This window comes from Hemitrygon akajei, chromosome 5 (assembly GCF_048418815.1).
Source record: "Hemitrygon akajei chromosome 5, sHemAka1.3, whole genome shotgun sequence".
Lineage (NCBI taxonomy): Eukaryota > Metazoa > Chordata > Chondrichthyes > Myliobatiformes > Dasyatidae > Hemitrygon > Hemitrygon akajei.
Window position 1 is genome coordinate 68110452 of NC_133128.1, and position 12059 is coordinate 68122510.

The window sequence follows — 12059 nt, forward strand, 5'->3', positions numbered from 1 at the left end:
TCAAATACAAAAGAAAAAAAAAGGTAAATAAATAAACAATAAACATCATGGACATGATATGAAGAGTCTTTGAAAGTGAGTGAGTCCATAGTTCAATGGGGGGGTGAGTGAAATCCAGTGAACAAGATCCCTTTGCCTACAGAACTGCCATTCACTTGGTGTATTTTGTATTTCTGATCATTCTCTGTAAACTCATTAGTTTATTAGGAGATACTTGAACCACCCTATCTGGCACCAACAATTATTCCATGGTCAAAGTCACTTAGATTACATTCCTTCCCCATTTTGATGTTTTTTTTCTGAACAATTGAACCTATGTATTGAGTTGTTACAGGAATGACTTATTAAATAGTTGAATGAATGAGCAGGTTTAAAGGTGTACCTAATAAATTAGCCACTGGGTGTATGTATTAATGCACATTTTATTCCATACCTGTACTTTAATGTATAACTTTATATTTCACATAATTCTTTATTCTTTATAATTGTTGAATGTTTTTAGTTGCATGTTGTGCCAACACACTATAGAAAATTCCTGATACATGTACAAACTTTGTAAATGTACATGGTGAATAAAGTTGATCCTTGATTGTAGAAATGCAGGTAGGAACAAATTCTTGAAATGATCAAATTCTTTTATTTTTTTCTTGGACTTGCTTCATAACCTGTGGAACATTAGAAAATTATAACCTCCCCACCCATCCACTTACCATTTATTTTGAAAGATTCTGAAGAACAAGCACGATATCCCCATTGGAATACAGTTTTAGACCATTAATGTGTTGGACCAGAAAATAATGAAAGAAAGACAACTTTCAAGAAAGGATATAGATGACAATAATAGACCTCCACTCTAAAATCAATTAAAAGGATCTATGACCAACAAATAATCTGCTGAATGAAGCTGCATCTTTGGGAGGGAAGGAATTGTGTTTCAGAGGTCTTAAGAGTACCTGACTGAGGAATCAGAATCAGATTTATTGTCGTTGACATATGTTGTTTTGCAGCAGCAGTACAATGCAAAAACATAAAAATCAATAAATTAAATAGAAGTAAATAGATAGTGCAAACACATAGAAATAACGAGGTTCATGGGTTCATAACCATTTAGAAATCTGATGGTGGAAGGAAAATATACTGTTCCTAAATTATTGAATATGGGTCTTCAGGCTCCTGGTACCTTTCCCCAGTGGCAGTAACAAGAAGAGGGCATATTTCAATTGTAAGGACGGTTAGTGATGGAGGCCGCTATCTTAAGGCACAGACCTTCAAAGATGTCCTTAATGGTGGGGAGGCTTGTATCCGTGATGGAGCTGGCTGAGTCTACAGCCCTCTGCGGTCTCTGTAAATTGGAGCCTCTGTACCAAGTGGTGAAGTAAACAAGCAGAATGCTCTCCACTGTACATCAATAGAAATTTGCATCAATAGAAAATTGTTTTGTCTGTGGTGACAAAACAAACCTCCTCAAATTCCCAAGAGTTTTTGTCATGTCTTCTTCATGATTGCATCAATGTGTTGAACTCTGGATAGATCCTCTAAGATATTGATGTCCAAGAACACTATTCTTATCATCCTTTCCACCACTAAACCCACAATGACAACTGGTTTGTGTTCTCCCAACTTCCCTTGAAGTGCACAATGGATTTCTTTTTCTTGCTGACACTAAGTGTGAGACTTTTGTTGTGATGACACTCAACCAGCCAATCTATCTCACTCCTGCAAGTCTTGTCATCACCATCTGAGATTCTACCAACAGCAGAGGTGTCAACAGTCAGTTTATAGTTGCCATTAAGTTGCATTTAGCTATACAGTCTTGAGTACAGAGACAGCAGAGCAGTGTGCTAAGCGCACATCCTTAAGGTATCTCAGCTGATAGACTAGGATATATTATTATGATCTGATTGACTGTGGTTCTCCAATGAGGAAGTTGAAGACCCAGTTGCAGAAGGAGGTACAGAAGCTCAGGTTTTGACACCTGGTTGTTAGTAGTGATGTTATGATGGTGTTGGCTGCCTATTTGATAAACTGCAGTTTGCCGTATGTCTTGCGGTTGTCTAGATGCTCCAAAGCAGAGTAGAGATCCAGTGAATGTGTCTGCTGTAGACCAGTTGAGGCAGTAGATGAAATGCAGTAGGTCCTTGCTCAGGAGTTAATTCTAGCCATAACCAACCTTTCAAAGCATGTGAGTATTAAAAGGTGATAGTCGTTGAGGCAGCTTACCCTGCTCTTCTCAGGCACTGATATGCTTGCTGCTCTTTTGAAGCAGGTGAGAACCTCAAACCACAGAAGAAAGAGGCTGAAAATGTTCTTGAAGGACAAAAATGACCAGCCAGTTAGTCAGAACAAGTTTTCAGTATCCAACCAGGAATATCACTGGGGTCTAATGCCTTACGATGGTTCACAGTCTTTAAGGATGTTTTGTCATTGGCTCTAAGACAGAGATCACTGGAAGTTATAAGTATATTTAGAGTTGGAGAAGCAAAGACTGCACATGTTGGAAGCTACAGCAATGAACAAAATGCTGGAGGAATACAATGGGTTGGACAACATCTGTGGAGGGAAATGGACAGTTGACATTTCAGGTCAAGACCCTTCATCTGGACTGCAAGAGAATTTAGAGTTGATAATTTATCCATCCTGTCTCAGAGTTTACTAAAATAGGGCCAAAAATCTAGTGTAACACTATGATTTACAGCAAAAATATAAAAAGATATAGAGGAGTAATTGTGAGCTCGGCCCAGAACATCAATTGCTTTTTCCTCCCCATAGATGCTGCCTGACTTGCTGTGTTCCTCCAGCGTTTTATGTCTGTTATCTGAACTTCCCTGGATTTCCTGCATCTGCATAAACTCTGGTGTTTATTAATAACTTAGTTCTTCTCAATAGATCTTGCTTGGCAGATGAAATTTTCGAGAATGTCTTATTGCTTACTTCTAACACTTATGTCTACACTTTCAGTAAAGGTTGTCCAACTCAATTGGTTGTCAGGAAATATTGTAGTTTCCCCTCTTCAGAGAAGTTTCATCTTCTCAGGGGAATACTACACAGAAATGGTTCCCTAAGCATATTCAGTCCTTGTACAAAATCCATAGAAAGTCTGTAGGCAAATACTTACAGTATGCAATGAAAACTACTGTTGTTCCTTCACTATTGAAGTCAAAATCTAACCTATTGTATACTCAGAAATTAATTTGTTTCATCCATATTTTACAATAACAAATTTGCTATTTGTGGAGCATTAAGGATATTTAACTCTAGAGTACTACAAGTAATCAGAACTTATTACAGTACCTTGTCTGGCTTGTAAGCCGAAAGCAAACAACAGACTCTTTATTCAGCCCAATTGTTTCAATATTGATGATGTCGTCTACCTGTGGCTCAGTGGCAGTAAACAGCAATGGGAATTTCCAGACTCCACCTGTAGCAGATTGCACCTTCAACATTGTTGGCTGGCTAAATTAAAATTATAAAATGGTTATAATGTAATTATATGAAATGCATTTGTGTTTGACATATTGTGAAACGTGGGCATTTTCAGTGTTCTTTAACGAAGTTAAAATATTTACCCTGGCATAAAAAGGCACTCAGCTACATCAAAAAGAAATAATGACTTATGCCATATAATGGCAATTTGGTATTGATCTATTTCATCCATTCAATGCTATTATTATTGTGATGGTTATGTTGGTTAACTTTTCAGATATAACAAAACAGGAACAGTTATTACTCCACAACCATCAGAGTCCTGAACAAGAGGGGATAACTTCAGTCAACTCTACTTACCTGAGCACTGAAATGTTCCCACAACCTATGATCTCATTTTCAAGGACTCTTCATCTCATGATCTTGATACCTACTGCTTGTTTATTTGTTTGTTTGTCTTATTTATCTATCCATTTATTATTTCTTTAATTTATTTTTGTATTTGCACAATTGTCTTTTGCACATTGGTTGTTTGTCAGTCCTGTTTTGTGCAGTCATTCCTTGATTCTATTGTGTTTCTTGGATTTACTGTGAATGCCCACAAAAAAGGAAGCTCAGGATTGTAAATGGTGACATATATGCACTTTGATAATAAATTTACTTTGAACTTTGACTTTGAAAAATGGTCAATTAATAAAAATAAGGACAGACTCTGCTGCAGGCACATTCCAGAGATTTGAAATGCTTCCTGAAATCTCATCCAATTTATTTCCAGATAAGAATATGATGCAGGGAGAGGTCACAATGCATTCCATTACAAAACAGAAATGGTAGAATTAATGACTTTGAAATTAAGTATAATTGATTATAATTTGATTGTTTCCTGAGTGTGATCAAAAATAAAAGATTGCCCCAACTGATTATTTTCAAACAGAAGAGAAGTTCTTCATTTCTAAGCATGGGCAACAGACATTTATACTTGGCTTGCTTTAGTACAAATACAATTTTTAATTGTAATTGATATAGATGGTTTCAAGCAGAACATAACTGTAGGACAGCTCTGTTGTTATGTAGTAGTATCTTTCATTACCACTTCCTCAGAGCGATGAAACATAATAACACTTTAAGCAATTCTTTCAGCAACATAAACTGTAGTATATGAATAGGCCAAAAAATCCACATCAATTTGTTACACCATTGTAACTACTTTAATAAATATGGGAACATAGCTCATGATTGCTGAGTGGATGGTGTCAAGATGGCTGAGGCTCAGATTATGTTTTTGGGAATTCTACATTAATAATTAGTTTTCAATAGTATTTACAAGATTTTAATGGACATTAAAATTTTATTTTTCATGAATGGACATTTTGTGAATGGACACTTATTTTTCATGATAGGGAGTTCAGCGCTCCAGCTATAAGCAAGAAGAAATTTATTCTTTAACTTCAAGAGTAAGCTGGAGATATGTTTTCATCCACAAAATACCCCCATATTTATTTTATTCAAATAGACAAAATGATATTCATATTAAGGAGTGTTAAGGATCAACTATTGACTTTTAAACAGTTCATCAGAAAATTGGATGTTCACTTTCAAAGAAAGATTGTCCATTGCCAACAGCTGGACTCAGATAAATATAGGAAAGTGACTCATGATTGTTCAGCAGGCCTCAGAGTGGCAGAGGTCAACATTATTTTTGTGCTAATACTCCTGCAAGCTCTACAAGATTGACATAGAACTTAACATTTATGAGCCTGTTCAAACCTAGATCTAGAAATTTATTGGAATGCACATGGAGCAAGTCCAGAAGTCTTAATTAAATGTCAAACTGGGTCCTACAATATTAAAAGAATTTTCTGCCTTAAGAAGCAGGATCCACTGATGGAATTATGTCAAAATATAGCTGACCAAACGTAAAGGTTCGTCATAGATGGTGAAGCCATCAACACAACAGCAACACAAAGTGCAACATGTTTAAAATCTCTCCCATCTATATTTTTATTTATTGTCCAGCTTGATCACACATATTACTACATCAAAGAGCAATTTGACAACACCTCAGCCAGGGGTTTCTGAATAGATTCACTAGTATAGGTTTAATAGTAGATTTACCAGTTGCCAACAAGTAATTATTAAAAATAAATTGCTCATGGATTTAAAAAATAAAGTTTTTGCTATTTTCTCACAAAGTTTGCATTGGTAATATTGGCAAATTTAACTTCACTCACCTTATTGGTTTGGGAGGGGCAAAAACGATATTGAAGGTCAGCATGACAACACCAGTCTGTGAGTCCCATTCCTTTTTCACAAAGCTTATTGCAACTGTAGACTCCATCTGAACTCTTGCCTTCTCTGTCTCATACAGAATTTCATAAAAAAATTCATCCATGTTCTGACCTATTATATAAGGCAAATAGGAAAAAATTATGATATAATTTATAATGCAAACACCCAGCTCTGAAACTTAAGGCCCTCTGTTGGTGGGGGTTGACCATGGAGTCACATCCCAACTATCTACATGATACACAAGCCTGAGCTGTACAATATGGAGAGCATGCTACCCCTTTCCATGCAGCAGATGAATCCAAAAGAACAGCAGACAGCAATATACAATAGTTTGGCACAAGCGCCATTATGGAGGCTGTCAGTTAGCATTGAATTCAACATAGGATTGCCTTAGAGATTATAACTCTGGGAATGGGAATCAGAAACAGTCCTTTCAGGTGAGGCAACACTTTACCTGTGAATTTGCTGGGGTCATCTACTGTGTTTAGAGCTCTCAATGCAGCCTCCTCTACATTGGTGAAACTTCCCAGTGGACAAACACTTTAATTCTGATTCTCATTCCATTCCAACATGTCGATTCATGGCCTCCTCTTCTGCCAAAAAGAGGCCATCCTCAGGGTGAAGGAGCAAAACCTTTTATTCCATCTCGCTAGCTTCCAACCTGATGGCATGAGTATCGATTTCTTCTTCCAGTAAAAAATATTTCCCCCCCCATCCCACTTCCTCTATTCCCCATTCTTACCTTTTACCTCTTCCCTGCCTATCACTTGCCCCTGGGTCCCCCACCTTCCCTTTCTCCTGTGGTCCACTCTCTTCTACTATCAGATTCTTCTTCTCCAGCCCTTGACTATTCCCACCCACCTAGCTTCACCTATCACCTTCCAGCTAGTCTCCTTACCCCCACCCAGCTTTTTATTCTAGCATCTTCCCCTTTCTTTCTCAGTCCTGCAGAAGGATTGCGACCTGAAACATCAACTGTTTATTCATTTCCATAGATGCTGCCAAACCTGCTGAGTTCCTCCAGTATTTTGTTAGTGCTGCAGTAATGTACGCCGGTTAGATATGTGCTATGTACCAAAGACTAAAGGGCGAGATGAATGGGAAATGACCATCTGAGTAAAGAAAGAATCCAGAGCACAGGGATAAGAATGTAGCTCTGTTCCAGCAATAATCTGCTTACTTATTGGGGAAAGTGGAAGTATGAGATTATTGTAAAGACAATATTGTGAGATTATTTGTGTCTCCCGTGCACCACTGTAAGAGATGAACATAATTTTAAGAAGGTGGATCAAATATTATACTACAAGTGACTTTTGCCATTGCTGAGGTGTCACATTAGTGCTGCATAATAGTTGCAGGAGATCTCACTGAAAGTGGGCTTGCCACATCCTTGCAAACACAAAGAAATCTGCAGATGCATTTTGTGTGTGTTGCCACATCCTTGATCTGGTTCCTGTTAAAACAGTTTGTCTTTATTATTAGTACATAATTCCTCCAAAAAAGCAAAACTGTCTTGGAATGTTTTGGATATTTGTGATCTGAAGGACAATACAGTGGATTCCAGGTAACTGCGACACATCAGGACCAATACACTTAGGCCCAATTAAATAGCTGCCCCAATTAGACAGATTAATAGAAATAATTTAAAGAGTATAAAAAAGACAAACTGCCATTTAACTGAGTAACAAATTATGTATTTAAATGAAATACAGAACACTAAAAATACTACTACAGTATTATAAAACTATGCATTAATTCCTAATAGTTATCGACAGAGGAATTCCAGTGTACACTGCTGTGTTCTTTTGATTGCTGTAAATGAACAAAATCAGCACAGACACCTAGTGCAGATAATGGACAGCCTTCATTTACACTCCCGGCATCTGAAACCTGAATGCTTGAAACCACAGTGAGCAAAACAATTCTGAGTTGCCTTACTGCTTATTTCTTGCCAAATATCAGTGTCAAAAATCACTGCTTTTTGAACACAAGCACATGCAACTGATGATATCTTAAAACTTTTTGCTCTAAGCATGGTTGCTCTAACAACCACACAAGTGCATTACATCTGATGCTAATTAGAAACTGTTCGGCAAGAGACTCCTACCCCATTTAAGTGGCATACTATGCCAAGTAAGTGAAGAGAATCCTGGCAATTTTCTCCATTAGTTTTCGTTCTTTAAGAGTTGTCCCAAATAAGCGGCTGCCCTGATTAACTGATTGCTCAATTAACTGGAATCTGCTGAATTTCTGATTTTTTCTATGTCAGCTGTCCAATTAATCATAATCAAGCTTTGAAATCCATCGTATGAAAAGTTGAGCAGAAACACTGAACTTGTTGAAACGAAATTCATTCGTCACCAATTTCAAATTTTTTTTAACATAATTGACATTGAAATAACAGCTAAAATAATACCCAACCAATTTGGCCGAATTAGTTAATTATTAAAGAGTTAATGGAATGCAGTTTCAAAATCATTATGTTTAGAATAGAAACTTAAGTTACATTCCCAAGTTCCTGCATTTTGTAACAGAGCTCATTTAATTCTTCTTCATTAATTCAATCTAAAGGAGCAGACACCATTAATACAAATATTTCTTTTTTCCTTTTATGAGGAAATGCCTGGCCTCATCTTGGCAATTCCCCATGGCAACGTACTTGAAATCCAGAGTTCACTGTGTGGGAAGTTAAGAGATTTTGATCTACATCTCAACAATCTGTGGAATAAAATATTGGGAGTATTCAGGAAATTAATGCTTCAAGAGGACACTACAGAGATTGAAGTCCTTGACAAAAGGTCTGAGAGAAATGCTGATAAGGATTTATGAGAACAACAAAAAAAAAGTGCTGGTACACAAGATGCTTTTACACTGACTTTCAAGGGTTCAGACTTCAGAAGATAGACACCCTTCAGCACTCTCTCTGTATTTAAACCATTAAATCCATCTTAGTTTTCTGTGATTCTACTGTGAATTAAGAGAGTTGAATTTAGATGAATAATTGCAGGCAGCAATTGATAGAACACTACTCATGGTCAGTGCAAATGCACAGAAACACACAAAACCAGCTATCTGTCCCAGGGCCAGAAATACTCCTAGATTTGTTAAAAGTGTATTGTTTATGCAATTTTTGGGATAGAACAAGAAACTGGAAATCAATTTGGATCAGTCTGCAGCACAAGTGAATCAGCAGGAATGTTGAATTAAACAATTGGTCTGCAGCTGCTAATAAGGATTGGTTTATGTTATTATTATTGTCACATATACTGAAATACAGTGAAAAGCTTTTGGTTTGTGTATCTTCTAGATAGATCCTTCATACATAATTACATCAAGGTAGTAACAATAAAACAGAATCCAGCATATATTGTTACAGTAACAGAGAGAGTGAAGTGCAGGTGGACAAATAAATTGCACGGGCCACTACGAGATAAGCTGGGAGATCAAGAAGTCAATCAATGTAGTGTATTCAATATTCAGTAATATTTGAGTAATATTGTAAATATATTGTTTGACGAAGCATGTTTTTGTCTGTTTGTATAATTCAATATGGGCTATATATAAGAGGTAATATATATGAATAGCATATATCATATGTGTGACCACCAGGTCATATGTGAGCACCTCACTAAAAAGGTAAAAAACAAAGTAGACAAAACATATCTCAGCTCCTGTGTTTTTCTTTCAACTAGTTTCTGGAGTTAGGAAACATAACATTGGCGATGAGGAAGTTTTAAAATAAATCCAAGATGACTACTGAAGTGCAACACATTTTTTCTTTGGAACGGGAGAGAGATGTTTCATTTTAAAAAAAGGCAAAAAGTGGACAAAATCAGCAAGCAACTAGTATGCGATAGGCTCATAAACAATGAGTACTGGGTGATCATAATAATAAATATTTTAAAAGTAGAAGTAGCTGGCTGCACCTGAAAGATCAACACATTCAATTGCACAACAAATAACTAGATGACGTATAGTGAACAAATTGAACAGTATTTTGAAACAAAAAGAAATAATGGGTGGAAAAGCATAGAGTTTGTGCAGAAGTTTAACAGCTCCAACCAAACCAGTTGAAATAAGATTTGCTGATATTGTGAATGTAATGCAGGAACATTTAGAACCAATGTTCTAATGTTTAGAGCCCTCTTCTTTGTGGTGGCGTGTTGGGGAGGCAGCATTAAGAAGAGGGACGCCTCACGTCTTAATAAGCTGGTAAGGAAGGCGGGCTCTGTCGTGGGCAAAGTACTGGAGAGTATAACATCAGTAGCTGAGCGAAGGGCGCTGAGTAGGCTACGGTCAATTATGGAAAACCCTGAACATCCTCTACATAGCACCATCCAGAGACAGAGAAGCAGTTTCAGCGACAGGTTGCTATTGATGCAATGCTCCTCAGACAGGATGAAGAGGTCAATACTCCCCAATGCCATTAGGCTTTACAATTCAACCGCCAGGAGTAAGATATGTTAAAGTGCCGGGGTTGATTGTATTTAATGTATTTAAGTAAACTACTTAAGAACTTTTTAAAAGCTATTATTAATGCTTTTTGAGAGAGTGATTTAGATGCATATCATATTTTTACTGAGTTAAGTATTGTATGTAATTAGTTTTGCTACAACAAGTGTATGGGACATTGGAAAAAATGTTGAATTTCCCCATGGGGATGAATAAAGTATCTATCTATCTATCTATCTAAAACCATTGTTGATTGCAGAACGCTTTAGGCTTCATAAGTCAAATCGAAGGGAAGGACAGTCCACTTCAGCTTATGTGGCTGAATTGAAGAAATTGTCTGAGCATTGTCAGTTGAGTGATGAGCTTAATGATGTACTGAGAGATTGTTTAGTTTGTGGAATCTTATAAGAAAGCTTTCAAAAATTGCTCCTAACTGAAGCACAACTTATATGGAAAATAGCAGTTGAAATCACTGTATCAATAGAAAAAACAGCCAGAGACACAATTGAGTTGTAGTCAGATATGAAAGTAAGAGTGAACAAAAACGTCCAAACTGGCCTGGCCAAAAAAATTGTGTTACCATAGTGGCAGGGGCTCATATATACCACACCAATCCAGGTTTAAAGGTGAAACCTGCAAAAAAGGCAAGAAAGTAGGACACATACTACGCATGTCAGGAAGATAAAAATATATGGACTGCACAGGGAAGAGAAAAAAATAAAAAAATCAAGTTGCAGTTGCAAAAGGGCACTAATCTATATGCTGTTGATGAAAAGTTTGATAATAATGAATGTGACACAGAACTGTGTCACTTGTTAAGGATGAGGTTATCGAGTACTTCGTGACACAGAACAAGGTAGGATAAAGTTAGCATCTTTCAGGGATTTCCTTAAGGGAAAATCAAGCTTGATGAACCTATTAGAATTCTTTGAGGAGATTACAAGTAGGATAGATAAAGGGGATGTAGTGGATATTGTAATTTGGACTTTCAGAAGGCCTTTGAGAAAGTGCCATACATGAGGTTGCTTACCAAATTAAGAGTCCATGGCATTACAGGAAAGTTACTGGTGTGGTTAGAGCATTGGCTCATTGGTAGGAGGCAGTGAGTGGGAGTAAAAGGATCATTTTCTGGTTGGCTGCCAGTGACTAGTGGTGTTCTGCAGTGGTTGGTGTTAGGACTGCTTCTTTTTGTGCAACATAAAAATGATTTAGATGATGGAATAGATGACTTTGTTGCCAAGTTTGCAGATGATACGAAAATTGATGGAGGGGCAGGTAGTATCGAGGAAACAGGTAGGCTGCAGAAGGACTGAGACAAATTAGGAGAATGGGGAAGAAGGTGGCAAATGAAATACAATGTTGGAAAATGCACGTACATACACTTAGGTAGTAGAAATACATGTGCGGACTATTTTCTAAATGGCGAAAAATGCAAAAAACTGAGACAACAAGGGACTTGGCAGTCCTTGTGCAGAACACCCTGAAGGTTAACTTGTAGGCTAAGTTAATGGTGAAGAAGGCAAATGCAATGTTAGCATTCATTTCAAGATGTCTAGAATACAACAGCAGGGACATGATGCTGAGGCTTTATAAGGCACTGGTGAGGCCTCACCTTGAGTATTGTGAACAGTTTTAGGCTCCTCATCTAAAAAAAGACGTGCTGGCATTGGAGAGGGTTCAGAGGAGGTTCACAAGGATGATTCCAGGAATGAAAGGGACATCATACAAGGAACATTTGATAGCTCTCAGTCTGTACTCGCTGGAATTTAGAAGAAGAGGGGATCTCATTGAAACCTTTCGGATATTGAAAGGCCTAGATAGAGTAGATGTGGAAAGGATGTTCCCATGGTGGGGAGTCTAGGACAGGAGGGCACAGCCTCAGAACAGAGGAGCAT

General features: G+C 37.3%; 1 protein-coding gene across 1 annotated transcript in view; it reads right to left on the minus strand.

Annotated features, from left to right (window-relative positions):
- The window catches only part of LOC140727211 (cilia- and flagella-associated protein 47-like), a 596979-nt gene that overhangs the window by 47365 nt on the left and 537555 nt on the right, over window positions 1–12059 (minus strand). Inside the window, exons 59-60 of the mRNA XM_073044476.1 lie at window positions 5655–5823; window positions 3292–3453 (exon numbers count right to left, since the gene is read on the minus strand). Of these exons, the coding sequence (XP_072900577.1) occupies window positions 3292–3453; window positions 5655–5823 (331 nt within the window). The remainder of the gene's footprint in view (window positions 1–3291; window positions 3454–5654; window positions 5824–12059) is intronic.